This window comes from Neopsephotus bourkii, unplaced genomic scaffold (assembly GCF_033783945.1).
Source record: "Neopsephotus bourkii isolate Nb327-2 ecotype Australia unplaced genomic scaffold, CSIRO-AGI_Nbou_v1 NB_1628, whole genome shotgun sequence".
Lineage (NCBI taxonomy): Eukaryota > Metazoa > Chordata > Aves > Psittaciformes > Psittacidae > Neopsephotus > Neopsephotus bourkii.
The window spans coordinates 816,310-841,199 of NW_026902103.1; the positions used below are offsets into that span (position 1 = coordinate 816,310).

The 24,890-nt window shown below is 38.2% G+C and overlaps 1 protein-coding gene across 3 annotated transcripts in view; it reads left to right on the top strand.

The window, feature by feature from the left end:
- PARP8 (poly(ADP-ribose) polymerase family member 8) overlaps window positions 1-24,890 on the top strand; it is a 109,127-nt gene that overhangs the window by 76,399 nt on the left and 7,838 nt on the right. For 2 of the 3 annotated variants that reach the window (XM_061373127.1, XM_061373126.1), the window contains 8 exons: window positions 1,647-2,211; window positions 4,382-4,435; window positions 4,539-4,634; window positions 16,804-16,896; window positions 21,088-21,213; window positions 22,430-22,495; window positions 23,732-23,799; window positions 24,164-24,212. In XM_061373127.1, coding sequence (XP_061229111.1) covers window positions 1,647-2,211; window positions 4,382-4,435; window positions 4,539-4,634; window positions 16,804-16,896; window positions 21,088-21,213; window positions 22,430-22,495; window positions 23,732-23,799; window positions 24,164-24,212 — 1,117 coding nt within the window. The remainder of the gene's footprint in view (window positions 1-1,646; window positions 2,212-4,381; window positions 4,436-4,538; window positions 4,635-16,803; window positions 16,897-21,087; window positions 21,214-22,429; window positions 22,496-23,731; window positions 23,800-24,163; window positions 24,213-24,890) is intronic. The other variant, XM_061373129.1, reaches the window with a different exon arrangement.

The following is a 24,890-nucleotide window of genomic DNA, read 5'->3' on the forward strand; positions in this document are numbered from 1 at the left end:
TATACAGCTGTGTGTATTTTTAATTTTTTAAAACTAGAGTGGTCATTAATGAAATACCTTCTCCACTGTTTGAGTACATTAATATTCACCACTTCTGAAATGCGGGCAGAGAATTTCAAAGAGCAAAGGCATTAAAAACAATAAGAAGTAGTTTGTGAATAGTTCATTTGAGTTCGTTATGACTTCTGCTACTTACTCATACTTTTTAGTGTATGTAAAATCAGACTGTGATTTTACATTTTTCAGGAATGTGACCATTTTGTTTAGCATGTTTTCATGCTTATGAAGGGTTGTCACATCACTCCCGTGCATTGAATTTAATTCTTCTTTGAACATTCCTTCTTGTTGATGAATTTTGCCATTCTACGTTCCATGTATAAAAAATACGAGTACAGCTATCACTAACATTGAAGGGAAGAATGCCAAAGATAACAAAAGATTATTTGTATTTTCAAAGGGAGAAAAGGAAGATGGTATTATGACTAGAAAGCTTACCCATTCCTTACTATACCAAACACCGGTGCCTACTGCAGGCTGTAGCATAAGGTTTGCTTCTAGTCATGAAGGGTATAAAAAAGTCAGCCCAATCTCTCTCCTCTTGATGTGGCTGCTGCTGCAGTGACTGTCCAAAGATGGCTCATCCCAAATGCAGGGACCACCCCTCTCCCTAGAGCTCCATCCATAGCTCCTGCCTGCAGGAGGGTGGTAGTGAGCCAACTGCAACAGTGAGTCAGCAACCACCACGTGCATCTTCCACTGTTGCCACTTGCTAACAGGGTGGGGAAGTCTGCCAGCCTCTTCCCTTGGGATTTCACTTCTCTATTTGATCCAAGTCCAGACAATACTCCAAAGATTGGGGTTGCTTATAAAGCATAGAAAAATGATTCAGCATACCTGTTACATGTTCTTGCTTTGCAAGCACAGGAGAATGTGAACCTTATAGAAATGTGACAGTTCGTGTGAATGTTGTTTCATCAAAACATTTTGTTCTTTCTGCATTAATAATTAAGGTTGCTCACGTCCTCATTTCTGGTGTTAGGATTGTCTAAAACAGGAAAGAAGTGAGTCAAATTATCTTTCACAAAGCACCCAGATTCTTATGAGGGTTTTAAAAATAATACTCACCTCAGCTGAGTTAAGTCTGATTGACTGCATGCAAGTTTCATTGCTCATTATGTCTTCCATTGGATCTGGACATAGGATTTGTTATGCTGTATCCAGAAGACAGTAACTTTTAATGGCATCATGCCATTGTGATTATATAGGAAAGGTAGATTTTCATAAGGAAAAGTTGTTATAATCTCACAGGAAGTATGTTGGTTTCATTTCAAAGATTATTTCCTGAATAAATGGTTTGTATAGAGACATGGATTTACAAACAGCTGTAAGGATACAGGTGTAACTTCTACTTAAGTAGTCATCTTTTGATCGATGGGATTGTGAGTAAACAGGAGTAAGATGTCTATTTGGTACTGGAAAGTTATCCCTAGATATAGTTGTTAATTTTTTAATGTTGGGCTGCATTTATCACCAGTGAAATATATAAAAACAGATAACACTTAAAAATTTGTACGTATGTGTTGTCTGGCTTAATTTGCACACAATGTTGATTATTTTCCAACATCCTCCTCTTCTTTATTTTCAAGGTCGCCAAGTTATCCTCCACCTGGCTGTGGTAAAAATAAGTCAAAACTGAAGTCAGAACAGGATGGCATCTCCAAAACTCACAAGCTACTTAGAAGGACTTGTTCTAGCACAGTGAAGGCGGAGGATGTATGCACCACAAAATCTCACAGAACCTTTGGCCGCTCGTTGTCAAGCGACCCGAGGGCTGAACAGACAATGGCCGTTAAATCGCACAAACTGTTGAACCGATCTTACTCTGCGGCTGTCAAGCAGGAGGAGTGCATCGCTTTAAAGCCCCATAAGCTGTTAAGTAGGTCGTGTTCTGGGGATCCTCGATGTGAGCACAACAGCACCTTGAAGCCCCACAAACTTTTAAGCAGGTCCTGCTCCAGTAATCTTAGAATGGAAGAACTGGATGGATTGAAGAATCACAAGTTACTCAGCAAGGCCTACTCCAATGCCCCTAAATCATCCAAAATGGAGCCTTTCAAGGAGTCCACCATAGCAGAGAGCAGGAGGCTCTCTCTTACCTCAGGGCTTATTGGTATCTTAACACCATCTTCATCATCACCTTCACAAGCTGCTGTGCGTAAAAATTTATTTTATTCTGCTTATTTTCCTCCTATTGTTTTCCAAACATGCTCTTGTTCTTACTATGCAAATGCATTAATAATTATGTTGTGAATATATTGGATATATTGAATATATTGAAAGACAAGAGCAATGTAGTCAGCTTCTTCAGGAGGATTTAAACAACTGTGCATGCACATCTATTTAAGTTATAAAATCTGAATTTGCTTAGATCAAGACAGAGATTTTATATGTAATATACAGCTGCTGGCCGTGGGAAAAGTTCAGTCATCCACTTCCTTCCCTGCCTCTTCTCTTGCTGCAGGAAGAAGGGAGTGTGCATCCGGCTTGGTTGTACAGCTTTTCTCTCATTTCGCTCTTTCCCTCTTAGGGAATGCGGTTGTGATTCAGCTCACTTCTTGCATATTTGTGCGCTGGGAAGGGTTAAATCTTCAAATGCTCTGGTGACGGACAGAGATTGGGAAAGGGAATAGGCCGACACTGGCTCCCTTTCTTTCCCCAGAGACATAATCACTTCAAAAAACAAAGGGTAGCACATATTATTAAATTTAAGAAAGAGAAGACTGAGCTCTGAAAATTAATTTTTCTGCCTCTTAAAAGATGGCTCTTACACTTCAGAATAAAGAGTGGGTCTGTCTGTACTCTTTCAAGACACCAGTAAGTTTTACGTTATGTTTGGGAAGAGGCACTTAATAGGTATTCTCCATTCCCTTAACCTGGTTGGTACCTTGATGTTCCCAGCGAGAGAAAAAAAAAAAAAAAAGAAAAGCTGATTCTTGCTTAAAATAACATACATATATTCAAAATAGTGCATTCTGAATAATGAAATTACATTGTCTGTCTCAATGTTAATTAGTTTAATAAGCTGTGAGCTATACTCATCAGGTCTAAAAGCAATAATGTACTATCACAAAACCATTTATATACGTGCTGTGTGGTTGGTTCATGTAATGTGCACAGTAAAATTAATTTAAGGTGGGTTAACCGAGTTTTTACTTGTTGCAGTATAAAGATGCATTTTTTTCTCAATCAGCAAAGGATGTTTTAACATGGCAAGGCTTTTCTGTCCTGAAGTTAATAGGAAAAATCCCACTGGTTTTGAAAAGACTATGAAGAGTTGACTACGTGGTTTAATTACTGATATCGGCTTATAAGGAAGAAAAGCAAGTCATGCTTGATAGTCTATAAAAGCTACCAGTAGTTTATTGTGAGAATGCATTTACTTTGAGGGAAAATTATCACATACATGGTCAGGTGCAGTTTGGCTGATGTTATAGGATGGGAGTCAGGAGTCCGTTTCACATTCTACGTGCAGACATTAGATGTATGGGTATCTTGGGTGTCTAACTGCTATTTCAAGTCAGTTGAATGTGGAAGTGATAAATAAGGACCCTAACTTCTCTTAATTTCTCAGCTAAAATATTTGAATCTCATATATGAGTGCCATTAGGATGGTTCCCCAGGAGAAGAAATGAAGTTGCCCAATTAAACAGAGAAATTAAAAACAACCCAGCCTACAAACAGAAACAAAGCTGTAAATGGATCTGATCTGACTCTTATTCAAAACTAGGTTTAATTGAAATAAATTTCAGCCAAGAGGGTATTTTGTACTTTACTGACTCCTGTAACAGAAGTTCCTTCTAATTTATGTTGCTATGTGTTGAAAGAAAAAGGCAGAAAGAACATGAATGGGATCTGAGCACAGAGATCTGTTAGCATGGTGTGTACAAAAGTGAGATCTTGGTAAATATAGAAGAAAAAGTTTTCCAGTTCTCCTGAGAGTTACATTAGTCTTTCAAACCTAAGCAGATAGCCCATAGTTAAATAAACAATACACAGTTAAAATTTAATCAAAGTTACCAAGTGCTAGTTTATTAGAATGGAGTGAAGGAACCAGTGTTTTCATTTTAAATTAAAGGGTTTGGGATGCCAAGATAGAAAACCTCATCAGATTTAAGAACTAAAAAGAAATGCTAAAAGACTACCTCACACTCAGCAGCAGTAAAGGATAGATTATTTGTAATGGCTGGTTTATGCAAATAAGGGATCTTTTTAGATGCAAATATTTTAATTAACTTTTTGCACAACAACAAAAAAAAAAGTTTTATGATTTCCTTATAATTAGTGTGCCAACACTGAAGTTGCCTCAACTTTTCCCTTGCAGCAGAATTGTGGTACAAAATGCATTCCAGTACGAGACCGTGGCTTTCTTGTTCAGGTAGGATATCATATCTTACCTACTTATGAAACACTGTGAAGCACAAGCTGACTGTTAATTATTTTTAAGCAGATGTCGTTATTCTCATTTTTATTGTTCTCAGACTATTGAATTTGCTGAGCAGCGGATACCAGTATTGAATGAATACTGTGTAGTTTGTGATGAACCCCATGTGTTTCAGAATGGCCCTATGCTGAGGGTAAGTGGTGTGCTTGTTGGGATAAACAATAAGTTTCATAATACCTTACATAGCAATGGACCATACAAACCTGTTACAAAACTATTGAATTATTTCAGATGTTTTTCATCCTAATATCCTTTTATGATGCAAAAATGTAAAGCAAATTAGCTAGATCTTGCTATAATTAAAAAAAATGTGTTGCAGTCAAGGGAAACAGAAATCAGGTTTGTATAATATCACAGAAACATAAAAGGGGGCTATATTTCACTGGACATTACTGTGCTAGTCACAGTCGAATAATATAGAGGAAGTGCATTAAAGTGTTTTTCTAGTCTTCTGGCATTCCTTTAAAAGCTTAGTGTCACCTTACTCCTGCAGCACCTACCAAGCCATGACCAGGGTATTTGGATACGCTGGTGTTAATGCCACAAGGCTGTGAAGTTCTGATCATCCTTTGCTCATGGGCCACAGGAATTAGCCGTCCTCCATAATGTGGTAAAAAAGGCAGTAGAAGATGTTCTGTGAAATGTCTGATCTAGGAGCGACCTAGTCCAGGGGCAGTGTTGCGGTTCAAGATTCCAGTTTGGCCAGTTAGGCAGCTCTTCCTTCCTTTCATTCTTGTATAGCTGTGAATCAGGAATTTTGCTTGCTGAATGTTGCATCCTCTCATGCATTTGGTGAATGCATACAGTGGAAAAAAGTAGGATTGGTCATGAGAGGCACACTCTGCCTGGAGCTACTGGATCAGTGCAGCTTTGTGAAAGAGTGTATTAGGAGAATAAAATTCTCACCATTAGGACTGATCTTTCAGTTTAGAATCATTCTTATTTCACCTGTCCAGAATCCTGTGGAATCCCAAGTAACCTTAAATAATAAAGCCAATACCAGTGTGTGAATGGTCTCACACCAATTCACACATTTTCTCTGCCAGTTTCTCCACAGTGGGGTGTGCTGAAGGGGTGTCCTGGCTGAACCCAGGACAGCAACTACAATGAGATGAAGCTGACATCATCTGTGGTAGTTCCATGAAACTGAATTCAGAAGGGTTATTGCTTACACAGTAGCAGAAGTCACTTCAGTGTCATCCCCTGTGACACTCAGGTCAGGCATGCTGACTGCAGGCAGGTTATGCAAATAGGCTGCTAATAGGATTTGCGAAAGCATCTACATTTTCAGTTAACGCCGTTTTAAGTCATGGTTAAAGCTCTGTACTTTTGAAAATCCTATCCGGTAGTTTTTCGCCTCTTTGAGCTCGTATCTACCTTTTAAAACCACAGTTTTCTGCCAGATTTATCAGCAACCAAACCCTGATTAGAGGCCTGGAGAAAAGGCATCAGTCCCTTGTTCATCTTTGAATGCACTGCTGTACATATTACCTGTGATAGGATGAGATAAGACAAAGTGAGTAATGTTTGGATAGTGACTAAAATTTGTATAGTAGAATTATTTAAACTATTGGGTTTCATCTATTATCCATAGGACAAAGCAAACAATAGGATTTATTCCTGTTCACATGATGAACTACTGAAAAAAAATAGAATGGAAAGTCGCCTGCTCTAAATTAAAAAAAAAAAAAAAGTTAATTCTTCTTGCTTTTCCACCTTAGAGATTAAAATCCCTCAGAATTACTTTTTCTGTCTTCAGCTTAAAGAGGGTCATTTTAGTTACCTGTTTGAGAATCTGTTGGTGTTTCAGAAGAAAGGAAAGCACAAACATGTTTGCCACTAAACATATGTTCCCCAGTGCCTTTGGAAGCAGCATGACGTACCAAGCTTTGCAAAAATGAAAGGGTTTCATTATATAACTGAGGGAGAAGATAGTGGGAAGAAATGTATCATGCTCTGTGCATGCTTGAACGACTCAGTAAGCCATATAGAACCATTAATGTGTTTGCAGTTCTGTAGAAGGTGAGAAAGGATCTCAGTTTGAATAGAGCATAACGCTTGCCAAAGTGTCTTAAGGAGATACATGCTTCACTCTACTGAGAGCTGTGGCAGAAGCAGCCTGAAGTAGGAAATTGTAGGGTTTATTCACATGCTTCAGCTGCACACATACATACATACATACATGTATATACAATGTATATAAAAAGAATAAAGAATGAGCCAACTGAAAGAACACTTTATGTTTAAAACTGCTGCAATGGTGGACCTCAGAAATAGGGTACTATAGTAAGCAGAATGCAGGGGAGTTTCATTTAAGGCAAGGCCTTTGATGCTTAATGGATCCAATATGTATTAACCCTGGCCCTCATAAAGAGCTTTAGAGTGCTCATACTTTGGGTATGACAGTAGCTTTGCCAGTTATCATAATGATCACAACCTCACTAAGGTCTGCTTGTATTTTTTAATTTTGTCTAGATCCTGCTTTCTGCAGATGTTTGTATGTCAAAGTCATTACTTGAATAGGCTCTACATGTAGCTGGTTGTATCATAAAGAGGTACCACAGACTAAGTAATAGGTCTGAATGGTTTAAGACTCTCCTTTAAAAAACAGTTCCTCCACGTAGATGCATACAGGGTCATGACTGGGTCTATCTTTAATGATGAGTTTGCTTTCTACCTGTTGGACCTTTTTTTCAACAACAAAGAAGGCATATGAAGTTATAAAAGCATAGCAAAATTATTTCTTGAGAAGTTATTTTAAAATGCATTTAGCCTTGATTTTCTGGTATTTAATGGAGTCTTACACAATTGCAAAGAAGCCAGTAAGGAATTTGATTCTGCAATCCTCTAGTAGGTCAGCCTGACACCTTTCCAGAACTATAATGTAGTTAAGTCAGTTGTCTTGAAATGCAGTTTAAATAATTCAACAATTGGAATCATGCAGTGACTACTTTGTTGTGATACTGTAAACTCTCTTACCTTGGTGTAGTTTTTTTTTCAATCATTTGGATAATTAAGATGTCTCATCCTCAGGACAGCTGAAGACACCAAGTAAGACTGAGTGATGAAGTTTTTCCTTTCTCCAGATTTGCTCTACTGGCTGTGTTCTAATCTTAGTTATAAAGTATCTTTAAATCAGTCTCTCTCAGTAAAAGCTTCCTTCTCAAAACTGTGTTTCCTTTTCCTAGATATTTTTTTCTGTGGGGTATTCTGGTTTTAATAGCTATTTCAATTTACTTTGCTTTGTTGAAATCTTAACATCTTCTTTCCCATAAGAGCAACTCTATTCAAGATGTGTCTTTTTGTATAGCTTAATTTAGACACTAGATCCACATGGCAAACATATCAACATACGTAAGATGTCTATTGCAGAACAGCTGTATAACATAGCCACATATGTTTGGCTTTATGCTCTTACAGTGGACAACTGCCCTGCTCCAGAGCCCGTGATACTAATCTAATCATGTAAGCATTCAAGTGTTCCCTGCTGATTCAGGAATCCTGTTGTAGGCAGGAATCTTTGCATTTTTCAGTCTAACTTGGTCATGTATTAAGATAAATAAAGAGAATACCTTAGTGACTTACTAGAGACAAAGAAAGACAAAATTCTTAGATTTCTCTTGGGAATTTCTTTACAGTAAAATATGGATCTTTTGGAACAACCAATTTTCTTTTGAGCTCCAGAAGTTTCCCTTGGAACTCAGTACAGAAGACCAGAATTACAGTTCCTGTGTATACTCCAAAATTATGTGCATAGGTAAAAACACATTAGGTAGATGGGCTACCTTTAAAACACAAACCTTATGTTCTCACAAGGAACTGCAGCTGTATTACTGTGCAGGGGAAGGACAGATATTATCTGGAATGGAGGAAGAAGTCTTGCAAATGTACTATAACACATTATGAAGCTGCAACACTCTTTATGAAGTTCTGTGGTCCATTGCTTCATTCCATCCCCTTAAAAAAAAAACAAAACAAAACAACAATAAAGTAGGCAATGGTTTCCTGTAGTTATTAACACCTTTCCCATGTGAGATGAGGATGAATGTACTTTCTCATCATAGCATTTTTCTTCATTATGTATTTCAAGTCCATAGTGGGACTTAATGATTATTTACAGTTCACCCAAAGATATAAAAGCTACATGGGATGTTTAGAGACACACAGGTGCATAGAATACTACTAAACCCAGAAAATTCACAAAAATCACTGCATGCATGATTTGTAGTCTTTCTGCAAAACACAGGGAAAATTCAGTAAATACATATATCTTAAGAGGAAAAAGTATTTCATCTGATGCATAACATAGACCATACTATTCATGAAGTTATTCCTAACAGTGATCTGAATCCTACATATTTCAGTCTTCATAGAAGGATTAATAAACAGCTTTGAAATCATTATCAAGGATTGGGACTGCAGCCTTTAGATCCAAATAGGTTCCTTATCTCATGTAATGAATCACAGTGCATCCTGCTGCAAGGCAACCTGTGCTGCACAGCTCTCAGGAGCGCTGTCATCAGTCTCTTCTGAAGTAGCTCTTTGCTCAGTTTCAAAAACCAGTGGGAAGTACAGGGTCAGACACAGGTTTTGTGCTGAGGAGAAATGGAGAAGGGAAGCCTGGTAAGCCTACTGAAAACGGCAAGACTCTGCTCATTTGAATTGTTTGCCTCGTGTTGCTGTCTTCAAATTCCTTCTCAACAGAGAAGTTGTTTAGATAAATGTGACGTGGGGTCTTATTTGTAATTAATTGCTAGATTTTAATTGTTTCAGTAACATATTTTGAAATGTTTTTTCTTAGACATTTGCAGTTGGTGAATCCTTCACATGTATGTTGTTAAAACACCTAAATAGATTATCCTGATTTCTGCCTAACTACCTAAATATTAGATGTATATAGGAAAATATTAGGAAATTTTAATGACATTATGAAATTTTAATGACTTCCGCAAAGCCCTTTCTGAAGTACTGAGATTTTTTTTTTATGGGGCATGTGTCTCTGGTGAAAAAACCCTGCAACTGGAGCTTGTTTCATCCACTGTCATTCACTGGCTTTTGAAAATCTCCAAAGATGAAGACTCCACAATGTCCCTGGGTAACCTGTGCCAGTTCTTGGTAAAGCTTTAGAGAAAGCTAATTCTAGCTTTCTCTAAAGCTTTAGATAGAGTTTAGATAAAGTTAGTCCTGTATGAGACAATAAAAGCACTAACTGACCTCCAAAGGTACTTTTCAACCACATGATTTGGTTTACCGAGCTAAATCATGTATCTTCCAAAGGAGATATAATGTACTCAAGAAACTTAAGCATTATTTAGCTATATATTAAAAGGCTATTAGCTTTTTTTTTAATGTCATATGAATTTTTTCTTGTTGCACTAGAGCTGATAATAATAATTTAGGAAAGAACTAACTTGCATTTTAATAATGCAACAGTTTTGTTGCTATAAGAGGTATAGCAACAAAAGAGAGATATCTTGGTTTAGGAATTCATCATGTACTTGTATTACACCTGGGAAGGTGATGGAGCAGCTAAGTCTGGAAGCCATTTCCAGGCACATTAAGGAAAAAAAAAAAAATCAGGAGTAGTCAGCATGACTTCACCAATGGGAAGTCATGCTTGACCAACTTGATTGACTTTTATGATGAATTGACCAGCCTACTAGATGAGAGGAAAGCAGTGGATATTGTCTACCTGGATTTCAGTAAGGCTTTTGACACTGTCTCTCATAGAAAAGCTGTAGATGCATGGACTGAATGATGAGGTAGTGAGGTAGACTCAGAATTCTCACTGAATGGCTAGGTCCAGAGCATGATGATCAGTGGCACAAAGTCTAACTGGAGGACAGTAACTAGTGGTGTACTTCAGAGGTCAATACTGGGGACAGTACTATTTAATTTCTCTATTAATCATACAGGTGATGGTACAGAGTGTACCCTCAAGAAGTCTGCAGATGATACAAAGCTGGAAGAAGTGGGTGATACTCCAGAGCAATGGGGTGCCATTCAGAGGGACCTTGACAGGCTAGAGAAATGGGCTGACAGGAGTCTCATGCAGTTCAACAAGAAGAAGTGCAAAGTCCTATACCTAGGGAGGAGCAAAACCAAGCACCAATGCTGGGGGCCACTCAGCTGGAAAGCAACTTGGCAGAAAAGGACCAGGGGTTTCCTGGTAGACACCAAGTTGAACATGAGCCAGCAATGTACTCCTGCAGTAATGGGCTGCATTAAAAAATAGAATTGCCAGCAGGTGGAGGGGTGTGGTCTTTCCCCTCTACCCAGCACAGGTAGGAAGTCTGAGAGTCCTGGGAATGATCAGCCTCGAAAAGAGAAGGCTCAGGTGTGATCCTAGTAACGTCTATAAATACCTGGAGGGAAGGTGCAAAGATGATGGAGCTAGGTGCTTTTCAGTGATGCCCAGTGACAGGACAAGAGGCAGTGGTCACAGACTGAAACACAGGAGGTTCCATCAGAACCTCATTCAGGAAACACATTTTTACCTTCTTCACCTTTTCTGAGGGTGGCTGGACATGGGAGCAGGTTGCCCAGAGGGGTTGTGGAGTCCTCATCTGAAAAGATACCTGGACATAGTCCTGGGAAACTGACTTTCAGGAGAGCCTGCTTGAGCAGAGGTGTTGGACTGGATGAACTCAAGAGAACCCTTCTAACCTTATTAGTTCTTTAATTCTATGATCATATTCAGCTTTTACATAGTATAATTTGTGTGGTTTAATGTCTACCTTACTGTATGCCTTCCCAAATTCCTCATTTACAAATATTAAAGCCATTGGTAAAACAGCATGATTGAATGGATTTCAAAGACCTGTGAGACAGTTATACAGGAAAACAAAACAAAACAAATTATCTCAGAATATATTCAGTAAGGTAAAAAAAAAAAAAACCAAAACAACGCCTTTAATATCAGTAATTTTTCTTCCAGTCAGCAAGTCTCGTTACAGTGCCATCTTGTGTTGAAACCTGAGACTGAGGCCTCTTTAGAGCAAAGCAAGAGATAGTAAAAAACTCAACAAAACTACATATTGAAGCTACTTTCCCTGGAATTTGTACTCTGGTACAGACATTTCTGCTGCTGAAAGTTTTGTGCATAAAATATGAATGGTAAAATACTGCAAAAAATATTTGAAATATCTATTTTTTGTATTTAGCTGTAAAAATAAGTACAATCTGGTAATTCTGATACATGTGTTCTTACATGAGTAAGCTTTCAGTTTTAGAATGTTTTTCATCCCAAAGTACTCAGTTATGATTTATTCATTAAGGGTGAAATCTTGGTCTTGATGAGTTCCTGGTGACTTGAAGAGGTCTTGGATTTGTCTGTCCTTTGAATACATGACTTTTAGCCACCACTGGAACACACTGGAACACAGCAGCATTGTTGTTCCAGAAATAGTACAGCACGTGCATTTGGGTGTTTTTTTGGAATGAATAAATGTCATTGAAGTATAGAGAAAAGTGTAGGCATACAAATACGTTTAGCAGGCTGGAGTGTAGCCAGAATGCTTGTGGAACCAAGATTCTTGTGGAATACTGCTGTGGTCCTTCTTCTTATAACTCCACAAATAGGCTGGTTTTATCTCTTTTTACAAAAAAAAAAAAAAGCCTCTCCAGTTACAACCAGAACTTTAGAAGAATAGATTTGAATTACTCCTATTTTTTACCGAGAGTCAAAACTGCTTACCAGTGTGGTATCTCCCATGTCTTTAGCAGCATGATCCATGTATCACTTGAATATTGTGAGATTACCTGGTAGCTTTGTAGTAAGATAAGGTATCAGAGAAATTACTCCTGTTCTCTGGCAATGTTTATACCCATATAGAGATTATAGTAGCTTGACTTCATTGAGATTATAGTAGAGAATAGACAGAATAGACCTTTTTCAGTTGGAAGGAACCTACAGCAACCATCTAGTCCAACTGCTTGACCACTTCATGGCTGACTAAAGGTTAAAACATGCTCTCGAAGACATTTTCCATATGCCTCTTAATCACTGACAGGGTTGGGGCATCAATCAGCTCTCTAGAAAGCCTGTTCTGGAGTTTGACCACCCTCTTGGTAAAGAAATGCTTCCAGTCTGAGCCTATCCTGGTATAGCTTTGAACCATTCCCACGAATACTGTCACTGGGTACAAGGGAGCAGAGCTCAGCACCTCCCTTTCCAGTTCCCCTTCTCAGGAAGCTGTATGAGATCAAGGGGGTCACCCCTCAGTCTCCTTCTCTCCAAATAAGACAAGCCCAGAGCCCTCAGCCGCTCTTCACAGGAAGTCGCTCTTCCAGCCCTGTCACCAGCTCTGTTGCCTCCTCTGGACACACTCAAGGACCTTCATATCCTCCTTAAATGGTGGGACCCAGCACTGCCCACAGTGCTCCAGGTGAGGCTGCACCAACGCTGAGCACAGCAGGAGAATCACCTCTGCTGACCAGCTGGTGAGGCTGTGTCTGATGCACCCCTGGGTGTGTTTGCCCTCTTAGCTTCCAGGGCACTCTGCTGGCTCACATTGAGCCTGCTGCCACAAGCACCCCCAGATCTCTACCTGCAGGGCTGCTCTACAGCCACCCCTCTCCCACTTCAGTTTTGTGCCTGGCATTACTCTGTTCTATGTGCAGAATTCAGCATTAGACTTGTTACATTTCATCCTATTAATGGTTGCCCAATGCTGCAATCTATCTAGATCCCTCTGCAAGACCTCCTGTCCTCGAGAGAGTCAATTGTAACTCCCAATTTGGTATCATCAGCAAACTTGCTGATGGTGCATTTGACTTCTATATCTAGATCAAAAGATATATTGAACAGAACTGACCCTAGAATTGAGCCCTGAGGAATAGCGCCGGTGACCAGTGGTCAGCCAGGTGCAGCCCCATTCACTACAACACTTTGCACTCAGCCCTTCATCCAGTTCTTCACCCAATGCACCATGAACCCGTTCACCCCACAGTTGGACACCTTGTCCAGAAGGATGCTGTGAGGGGCGGTATCAGAAACCTTACTAAAATCCAGAAAAACTACATCCACAGCCTTTGTCCACTAGGTGGGTGACTTTATCATAGAAAGACATCAAATCAGTTAATCAGGACTTTACCTTTGTGAACCCATTGCCTGATGATTGCATTGTTGTTTAAATGCCTTACAGTAGTATGCAGTACAATCATAATTTTTCCAGGAATTGAGGCTAAATTAAGCAGTCTGTAGGTTCCTATAGTAGTTTGACTTTATTTGAAAAGTCAGGACATGGGTGTACTTCTTGGTAATTATTTAGTTTTAAAGCAATTCCTAAATCAGTGTAAGGGAGTAAATACTTAATTTGATTAAGTTTATTTTTAATAAATGTTTTAGTATAAAGCCAAAATGTTTCAATCAAGGTTATTAAAATATCAAGTTGATTTTATATCTTAATAAATCATTTTCCTTTCCCTTTTCCATTTTTCCCTTTCCCTTTCCTTTTTTTCTTTTTTGCCTTTTCCTTGTCTTTCCCTTTCCTTTACCTCCACTCCACCTCATCTCTCTTTTTATTTTTTTCTTACATCTTCAGTATTGTTGCTGCTGTGTTATTTCCTTATCCTTCTGGTGAGTGTAACGAAATGAAAGGGAGAAGGTGCTCCTATGGAAAGACTAACAGTTACCATGGTTAAAAGTAGGAAACAGAACAGAGAACTGAAGTTACATCTCCATGCCTGTTGCTTGTTAGGAGGGAGATGATTGCTAAATAGTTCTACGTTTTCCACTTCTTACATTTGCTGTAAGTCAGGCTGTGAGCCTTCCCTGAGCTTCTCCTTTTAGATCAAGTGTTTTTAGGTACGTTAGTCATTCTGCAGCCTCATTAGTGTATGTGTGACATCCCTCAGGATACAGGAAAATTTGGCACATTGCTTTTCTGAGCACAGCTGCAGCACACATCAGAAAGATAGATCAGTATCAGCTATTAAAGTGTCGGCTTTTTTTAATTGAAAGAATGTCTGGAAAATATTTTAAGTGTATATCGATCCAACCAGAATATGTCATAGTACCTAGGTGGCCTGCCTGTCTGCTCTTCACAGTCCCTGCTGCAGAAAGTGATACTTGCACTGTGACATGCAGAAACTCTGACTGAGACCTTTGGCTACTGAAGTGGCCAGGTAGCTACAGGGTTTGGGTTATTTTCCCCATTACATTGCAGAGCCAAAATATTCAGTGTGCAGAAAGTCTCATGAAATACATAAAGTCAAAAGAATTGTAGGCTCTCACAATAATGTCTGTTCCTCTTCAGAGCTCAAATTTTGCTGTCCTGCAAAAGCAAAGAGCTTAAGATCTTAGCTCCAGTCTCAGCCTGAGAGAAGAAAAGGCCTTTCAAATGTCAGACATAAGTACGACTATTTTCCTAACTTGCCTCTTTCAGATTCTCATACATTTCTGGCATCATAACAGAGAAGGGAGAAAAAATAATAAAAAGAGCAAAGTTGACAAAAAGCATTCCTTTTGCCATCCTAAAGTCCCAGAATAGCTTACTCTGTTGAGGTTGTAAACAGAATGTCAAAAATTAGTACTTTCTTAACACTTTGCTTCAAGGCAAGCGCGGCTAAACTTAGATTGCTTTGCTATTCCAGGGAGTCTGTATATTGTTGATTATGATAGTCAAGGTAGTGCCACCATGCTTCCAACTAAGCAAATGATTTAACCACCTAAATATGGTTTAAACCTAAGAATAGTGACAATAAGAAGGATTTTTTGTCTAGCATGCCATGGCACAGTGACTTGGATCATGTTAGGCCTTGTCTGCTGCCTAATGCAATGTAACATAGATAAAAATCAAATGGGTGACTCTCTATTAGACTTCAAAGATGGTACAGCTCTTGTAAAACAACTGATGTGAGAATATGTCAGTGCAGTAGACTTCAGATATTTACTGAAGTCTTGCATCTTTGAAACCCAGCAAATGAAAATTTTAAGGACTATGAAACAAGGACTACAAATACAGCAGTATGCTTATTACTGACAAATCTGCAGCCTGAAACAGAATTCAGCTGAACTTTATGTTTTCTTTGTGTGCTCAATTAATTTTTTCATTTCTGAAAGTGCTTCCTAGAGACATCAGCTTGAACTTCAAAGCATACTGGTATGAATACTTTAGTGATTACTGTGGTAATTAGATTAAGAATTTTAGTTACTATAATTCAGTAGTGCCTACCAAAGAGCATTTCAGGTTTCAGTGAGCTAGGATTTAATAACACATGTTCAAAGAAGATGTATCCAAAAAGACATTTTTAGTGTTTACAACATTAACGTTACGTATATTGGGGTCAATTTTAAGGAAGGTTTTATTTGTGTTTCTTTCTTGTATTTCTTTCAACTGTTTGTTCATTTCAAATGCTTAAAGCAATTCAATGTGTGATTTGTTACTTGAGCCTTTAAAAAGCTGATCTGCTAATTACCTTCTGGTAAATAAGCATGGGGTTGCTTTAAGGTTTGTAACCAATTATGAAGCCTATGAAGTCATGCCTATTCATGTAAAGCTGTGCTCTTTTTGTTTCTGATTTGTGTGCTTTATGAAGGCAGAATGCTCAATTCTAACTCAATATGCAGTTTAAATAAGTTTTTTATTTGATCATGTTGATGGCATTGTGAATTGAATTTTTCAAAAAATACTGCAAAAAGTTGGTTCAACAGCAAGGGTTGTTTTATTAGTTTTTTAATAATTGAAAGAAGAGTGGAAATGCTTTTATTTATTAAAATAACATGTGGCCTTCCCATGTGGCCTTCCCATGCATAATGCTTTTCTTAAAACTTACAAATAAATCGTTAAATTAATTAAAAATTGAAAGTAGATTTTTTAAGAAATCTGCTTTCCAGATCAGATTTTTGTGTGTGTTCTCAACAGCAGAATAACAAGCTGTGATGGCCAATCCTACATTTATGAAGGGGGTGTGCCCACATTAGTTTATGGATTTGTTCTCGATTAATTTTAATTATGTAGGAAGTTTCCAGCATCTGATAGGATAGACTTAAGGACATTTGGGTACTATGTCTGTAATTTTGTTTTTGTAATGTTTGGATTTCTCTAAAGTTCAGCCTCTGTGAGTACTTACAAGTTTTAGAGTTCTTCACACTTGTTCTTTAGATTATTAAAATGCTTCTCTAAAGTATCTTCCTAAATATTTGACATGTGTTCATAATTTGAAATTAACGTTGCAGTTAATATTTGGAGAAAAATGTCAACATTAAATGTCTTTGGGTTTTGTTGTAGGTGTTACAAGATAAAACCAAGAACGCAAAACTAAACCAAAAATACAATTAACTTTCTTTCTCTGTGTAGCCCACTGTTTGTGAACGGGAGCTCTGTGTATTTGCTTTCCAAACGTTAGGAGTGATGAACGAAGCTGCTGATGAAATTGCAACTGGGGCTCAGGTAGAATTATCTAATGCTTATTATATGTCTGATTTTCTGTAGTACACTCCCCAGTCTTCTCAGTCTCTTTTAGTACTTAATTTGACTTGTATTCCCCATATGAGTACTGTTGGGTAAGTATTATTTATTCATCCACTGGTTTATGCATGGCATTTTCAAATAGTACTAATGAGGTGTTTCCATTGTTTTGCTTCCGTGTAATTAGAGTAACCCTGTTTTCTTGGGGGTTTGTATTCAATTAGGTCACCTGGGTTGTTAATAAAGGCAGCCATTGTCATTTGGAGATAACTCCCATTTATTTTCACCTAATGAGCCATTACTACTCTTGCAATTAATAAGCTACTTCCTGTTAATGGAGTTGGGATGCAGCTATCCACTGAGCATCTGTCGTTTTGATCATTAGATAACAGTTGAAGGTCCTTACTGAGGTTGCTACATAGTCCTTTTTCTCTTTTTTTCAAGTATTAGGAATTTAATAGAAGCTTGCTTTCTGACTCCAAGTTGGTTTTGATGTAGTTATAGCCGTATCATGATTTTCTTTAAAAAAAGTATTTTAAACTATGTTTCCAAATCACCATTTAACCATAGATTACAGTAAATTCAAAAGTTAAAAGATCTTATGCTTAAGATCCTTTTATGATCTTAGAAGCTTATATATGTTACAGAAAAGTGCATTCCTCTGATTTCCTAGTCATATGTCACTGTGCATTTATTTGTGTGGTAAGCAACGTGGTTTTTTGGAAGAGCAAACGTTTGGTTCAGTTAACTTTAATGAGCACTAGTGAGTCTAGATACTGGAAATAAGCTATTCAGGTAGCAGCTTGAATACTGCCTGTGGGCATATCCTCAAAAGAAGACACTTGCAGCAGTGCGCATCAACTTCTTCACCTGAGAGTATGACTGTGGGATCTGAACATCCACTCTTCATCTGGTGTCTGAAGACTGTTGGATAGACTGCTAGAAGACTGCTTGTAACATCTAACATACCAAACAGTGGAATACCTCTTTAACCTTGTAGGAAATTGAGAGAGGTGTACTGATGAAGTCCTTCCTTTTCCTCACCCTGCAGTACTCTCAGACCTCAGCTGTGGGATACGTGGGTTTGCCCCAACCCAAGTGCGGGACCTTACACTTTGTCCTTGTTGAACTTCCTGAGGTTCACATGAGCAGACTTCTTGAGCTTGTCCAGGTCCCTCTGGCTGACATCCTGTCCCTCAGGTGTGTCAACCACACTAGTAACTTTTGTGTCATCTGCGAACTTGCTGAGGGTACGTTTGGTCCCACTGTGTGCGTCATTTATGAAGGCAGTAAAAAGTACTGGTTCCTTTGACATCATATGTCACCAATCTCTATCTGGACATTGAGCCATTAACCGACCCCCCCCTCCTGCTTTAAGGTCCATCCACTTGAGAAGTGTGGGAAGAGAGTTTGACAGTGAAGACTGAGGCATAAATGTTGAATACCTCAGCTTTCTCCCCATCCTTTGTTACCAGTTTTGTTCATCAGGGGGCTGTGTTTTCTTTGACCTTCCTCTCCTGGTTGACAGACCTGTAAAAGCCCTTCTTGTTATTCTTTGGGTCCCATGCTAAGTTCATCTCCAGCTGTGCCTTGGCCTTCCTGATCCCATCCCCATACAACCAGGCACCATCCCCACACTCTTCCCAGGATACCTGCTTCCACTGCCTGTACATTTTCTTCCTGCCCTTTAGTTTGACCAGCAGGTCTTGACTCCACCATGCTGCTCTCTTCCTTTGCCTTCCTGTCCTGATTTCTTACACCTGGGGATCAAGGGCTCTTAGAATCATAGAATGGTTTGGGTTGGAAGGGATCTTAAGATCATCTAGTTCCAACCCCCTGCCATGGGCAGTAACTCCTCACACTAGACTGCGTTGCCCAAGGCTCTGTCCAGCCTGGCCTTGAATGCTGCCAGGGATGGAGCATTTACCACTTCTTTGGGCAAACTGTTCCAGTGTGTCACCACCCCCACAGTAAAGAATGTAGTAAAGGAGCCTAAATATAGATTCCTATTATTAGAAATCACATCCTGTTGTGGTTTTTTTCTGCTGTGCTTTCACACTGAAGTTTCCTAAGGTATACACCACTACTTTATCACTCCAAATTTTCTGATAGCTCTTCCTTTACAGTAAGTGATTGTAATTCCTAAAATTTTCAAGACTGAACTTGCCTTATTTTAGTCACATAGACAGAATGCCTGAGAATTAAATGTCTTGATTTGTTGATAGTTCAGACTCCTTGTAATCTCTCTGGAAGAGATTGATCTGATAAGAGAGAATTGTCATGAGCAAGTGTCATCTTGTCCTCCTTGAAAACGTTTTAGTTCTTACTTATGTACTTAAGTATCTACTGTTAAGGAAAGCAGTTTAGGCCCAGCTATAAGGGTATGTACTATATCCACAGCACTTCCAGTTAACAAAGGACTACATATGCAAGTTTGTATTGTAAAGTTTGTATTAGACTTACCTCCCAGATTAAATTGCTATGTGTTCCATCAGTTCAAAACCACAGTCTCAGGGGAAATCAGGGCACATTTTCCCTTATATAGGGTAATATGCAGATATCGTGCTGAGAGACAGTATAGGATTCAACAGCTGATTTAAAGGAGGGCTTTGGCATGGTGTTCTAAGAATTGTGCCAATTTTAAGTCAAAGTCCCATCATGCAAATCATAAAGCAGGACAACTTAAGTAACTGTATTAAGAGATATGTGAACTCAAACAACTTTTCCTCAGCCATGTTTTGTAACTAGAGGCTGAGAAGTGTTTCTGAGAAGCAGGGCATATGAACTCAGTCTCAGTTTCATGGTAATACATTTACACAGTTGCAGGCCTGTTGCCTGACCTGGCTGTGTATGCAGACTCCTGGTGTCCTTTGCAAATGCTAATGCAGATGCCTTATTTTGAAACATTCATCACACAGATATTATAAACTGCAAAGTAATCAGAGCACCATGGAGGAAAGGATCGTTATTTAAATAACTTCATTTTTTAGTATATGTGAGATACTGAATAACTGGAACTAAGAGAATATTTTTAAACTGATGGAGAGAATTGTCTATTCATGCTAAAGGAGCAGAGGAGATTAGCAACAGCATGACGCACCACAGCACAGTTCCCTTTCCCTTTTACCATGATTATTATTTTCATTCTGCTTCTCTAAAGAGCCATCTTTTTTTTCTTCCAAACTAATCAGATACAATAGCAGGTATGTAAAAACCTCTAGAACAGCTTGAGCTGTGAGATGAGGTATGATCCATGTGGAGTTGTGCAAGGAACCAGGGATGCTTACTAAGTAAAACTCATCTCAGCTTTTCCTTTCTTGCATGCAAAAGTCTGTTTTCACATAGGAATGTTTTCAGAAGGCACAGAAAAAGAAAAGAGGGGAATGAGCTAATTTGCAGCTACATTTTTATGTAGCATCTGAATTTCACTGTAACCTGGATTTAGGTTCCAGAGCTGCCAGAAAGCTGGTTTGTGGTTACTTTATTCTATTTTTAACCTCTGAATTATGAATTTTGGAACAATTCTATATGGGCCTGTGTGCACACATATGAATACTTGCTTGTGTACACATTACATGTATCATCTTATGGTGAAATCTTGAAATCATAGATATTCCATGTTGTAATTTTTTATTATAGGATGGAAGATCTCCCAGTGTGAGCCCTGCAAATGACTGTTAAATCACTGCAGTGTTCTGTCTTAAGCAGAATCAATGTTTACAAGTCTTTCTGTGATTACAGTCTTAAGGAGAACAGCAGGCAGTGGTACAGGTTTCACAAACCTTTCCTCATTCATGAGCAACTTTTTTCACTGACATCTACTGTAGAGAGATATAAAGATCCAGCATGACTTCATTCCCCTAGAACATGAATTTAATCCAGGAATTAGCATATATGCACAAGAGAAAGCAGGACTGCAAGCAATGAATTTGACATGATAAAACATTTAGGACCAGGTACTGCTCCTACTTATGCACCTGGAATATTACATCAGGACTGAACCCTAAGCCTATTGAGGTCAATGGAAAAAATTCAGTACTAAACTATGTCCTGTTGATAACAGTTTGGGTAATATAGGTAACAATGAAATATGGTATTACTAGAATATGTTAAAAGGCAGATTGGAAGATAAAATATGAAAGAACATCTATTGAATATTTTTTTTATATGTAGGTGGTTGATCTCTTAGTATCCATGTGTCGTTCTGCGTTAGAGTCACCTAGAAAAGTTGTCATTTTTGAGCCATATCCTTCTGTAGTTGATCCTAATGATCCTCAGATGCTGGCCTTTAACCCCAGGGTAAGTAGTTACCTTTCACTATGTCATAGCTTGGTTTTGGTCATGCATGAGATTTCAAAGCAAAGCCTTTTTCTAGGAGAAGTCTTCTTTACTATAAGAGATTCCGCTCCAGAACATAGCACAAGCATGTGACTATTTTCAGAATTTCATAACATTTTTAATCATCTCTGAGAAGGTACTTGAGTATAAACTGTAAGTTGCGTTTCGAAGTTATGTTGAAACCAAGACATTCTTTTAGGGTAAAAGTTCTAGATGCAGGATTTTATATTCTTTGTGTCTTTCAGTGTACACATTGAACGCAAAGAGAAAGATGGCCTTTGGGAGGTGTAGACCATGTAAACTAGGGGAGTTCCAATCCATCTCTTTATTCTTAAAGTGGTTATTTCTGTTATCTCATTTTCTCCTTGCAAACAATTATGTCATTAAATGTAATTTTATCAAATGTTGACATAATAGTCAAGTTTTGTACAAGCATCCACTTTGAAGTAAAGAACTGTGCTTGCACTGTGTGCTTCTCAGGCTGCAAATGCTGCCTCTCAGGGCAGCTCTCAAGAAGGTGTGAACCATTACATCCCACTTGAGTGATTACGCTCAAGGGTGTAAATGAGAACTTTGGATGTCCTGCATTGGGATGCATTTCACTTTTTCTGAGCAAAGGCCAGTTAGCAGTGGTTGTTCCTCAGGAAGGAGTGAGTGTTTCCTGCAGCATGTGAGAAGGAAGACTTGCTTGGAGGGCGACTGATAAGGAGACAGCTGGTCTGGTAGCTGGGCAAGGTGGGAGTTTGAAGTAAATGAAGGAATATGCATGAGAGTCAGACCAGAAAAGGAATGGAGAGAGCCCCTGAGCTGGCAGGGCCCAAACTGCCTCTCAGCTTCTTGCCAGCATAGGCGAGGTGAAAACCCATGAGCAGAAGTTGGCAAGACCCAAAGATGGGGAAGAGGGAAGCGTGTGTTGGAATTTTCAGTGAAATTCAGCCATGAAAAACAATCACGATAATAACTGGGGGGGTTGGGTGGTGGAATTTTCCTGGACTGTGAATGAAAGAGTCTATAAGATGGAAGGGAGCTAGTGGCTAGAAGAGTTTGAAAGGACTGGTTAGCTGACTAGTCCTTTCATCCTAGCTTTGGTTTTATACACACGCAAAAGAATTTGGGTTTTTCTAGAGCCAAAGACTAACATTCTTTAAATTTATTTGCTTATTTTATGCTACATCAGAAGAAGAATTATGACCGAGTCATGAAAGCATTGGACAGTATCACTTCAATTAGAGAGATGACACAGGTGAGTTTTTTAACCTAACCTAATAGCTATTTCTAGAACTAGGAAGATGTTTATATTACCTGTGTTGAGTGGGGAAGTCAGTACTATAATCCTTTTCCTATAGGGTTGTAATAATATTAAAATAAGTTTTAAAAATGACAGATGTAGAGTATCCATAATGGCAGTCAAATAAAAGTGATGAAGTAGAACTAAGATCTTTTGAAGTTTAAATAGAAGATAATAACAGCAGAATGGACATGTAACGAGATAATCTCTAATTGCTGGAAATACCAAAGACAAAGTGGGCCTTTTATTTCCAAAGCAAAAGAAATTGATTTTGTGATAGTGTTCTGAAGGATAGCTTTATTTCTAGTATAGCAAAATTCTTGATCAGCTAAGTATTGCTAGGGTCTTGAAAGGTTAGGTCTCTCGGGAGTGCTCTCATATGATTTCTCAGTATTCACAGTGGGACAGATAGCTGTACTTCTGTTTATTGTTACACTTGCCTTCCCCAAACAGCCCAGCTGCTTATGACTGATTATTGAAATCTCTCCCATGTACCTTACTTTTGCAACTGGTGTACAACTGCAATGTCACAATTTATAAATCTGATTTTATATGTATTTGTCAAGTACTTTAGGATTCTGGAATGAGGAATCAGAGGAGCAAAATAAATTGAATATTAAATTTCACATGCTTCTGTTACTTAATGTAACATCTTGTAAAAATTTAAAAGCCGTTATCTGTTACCTAATATCTGGTAAAAATAAAAATTACCACTGTTTTGTTTTCTTTAGTGTTAAAACAATTCTTGGACTTTGTTTATATGCCGATACTGTATCTTACCAGTTTCTACTGTGAAACAGTTAAAAAAAATTGAGTGGTTTATTTTGGAGTATTTTGAAAGACTTAATTCTGTGAAGTTCCAGTCCAATTTCTTAATCCAAGAACCAAACATAAATAGATGTCTTCTACTGTTCTCCCTGAGACCACCAATGTTTGCTATAAAATAGTCGCTTTGATGCTAATTATATGCTTATTATGTTACTCTAGGGAAAATAATTGCTATATTAATTCTTGTTGATGTCAAAACACATTTATAATTGTACAGCACTAAATATCAGTAACACTGTGAATTGAGCCTAATAATGAATCCCATGTATTAATTTTAATAGATGAAATCTTGGGCAGTCTAACGTACAGAATTTAAGCTTATGATTTCAACTACAAATAAAGAACATAATAACTCTTTTCTAGGCACCTTACTTGGAAATAAAGAAGCAGATGGATAAACAAGACCCGCTTGCACATCCTCTTCTACAATGGTATAAAATTGACTCACATGAGATGATAATCATTAAAGTACCAAATGTAATGAATAATCACTTCACCAGTGTGATTTGGTATAAGCTCACTGTAAGAATTAACGTCAGGTTTGACATTTGCAACTGCAGGTGTTTCTGAACTGTTTCTGGACATCATCTGGGCCCTATGAAAACACTGGAAAGACCCCAGCTTGTTTGTAAGGCCTTTGAACTCATTTTCTAGTCAAGATTTGGTCTACTTCCATCTCACAGACTCAAAGGGCTGCAGCTGGGTGCTTTGTGGTGTCCATACATAATACATTTTTAATAAGAAAAGTTCTTTTTGGTTACCATGTCTAATAATACATCTAACTGTTTCTTTTAGGGTTATTTCTAGTAATAGATCACATATTGTGAAGCTACCAGTGAATAGGGTAAGTGTCTGTGGGTTCTTTATTATTTTCTCATTTCTCAGGGACCCTATTAGCATTTTAGGTGGGAGTCTTCTAGCCAAATGTAGGTGTCTACATTCAAACTAATCACACGGACTTAATTAATTGACAAGGGAGAGAAATAGGCAGATTTAGAGAATCATGTTGTGAATATCTGAAATAGGTCAAACAAATAAAGTTCATAAAAGCCTGTTTGAGGTGAGTAGCTCAGTTACAAGTGTCTACTTTTTAGTCATCTGAGATTGGGTGAGAATAGCTTCACTATTTCTTTCGTTACCACACAGCATATTAGATACAGTATTGTACAGAAAGCAGTGTACACAAGCACAGTGTACCTGGATATGACACGTATAAGTACATCTGAAAAAGAGGTCTTGAATTTTAGAGGGATGGTCCTGCAATTCATTTGTGTGTGCCTCTGATCTTCTGATTAAGGGCATAGTAATCTGCAACCTTTTAGATCTGAACCTTAGTTCAAAGACAGCTTTGATCAGAGCATTATGATGAAATTGTTCAATTAGTTATCTTACTAGAGCCATATTAGGCTGAAATCTGTTTCATTATCTTCCATAGCTTTCATAAACTGAAAAACATTTTTACTGTTTGGTTTTATGTTAAAATCATGGTAATAAGACCAATTTCAACTTGGTTCATATAGTT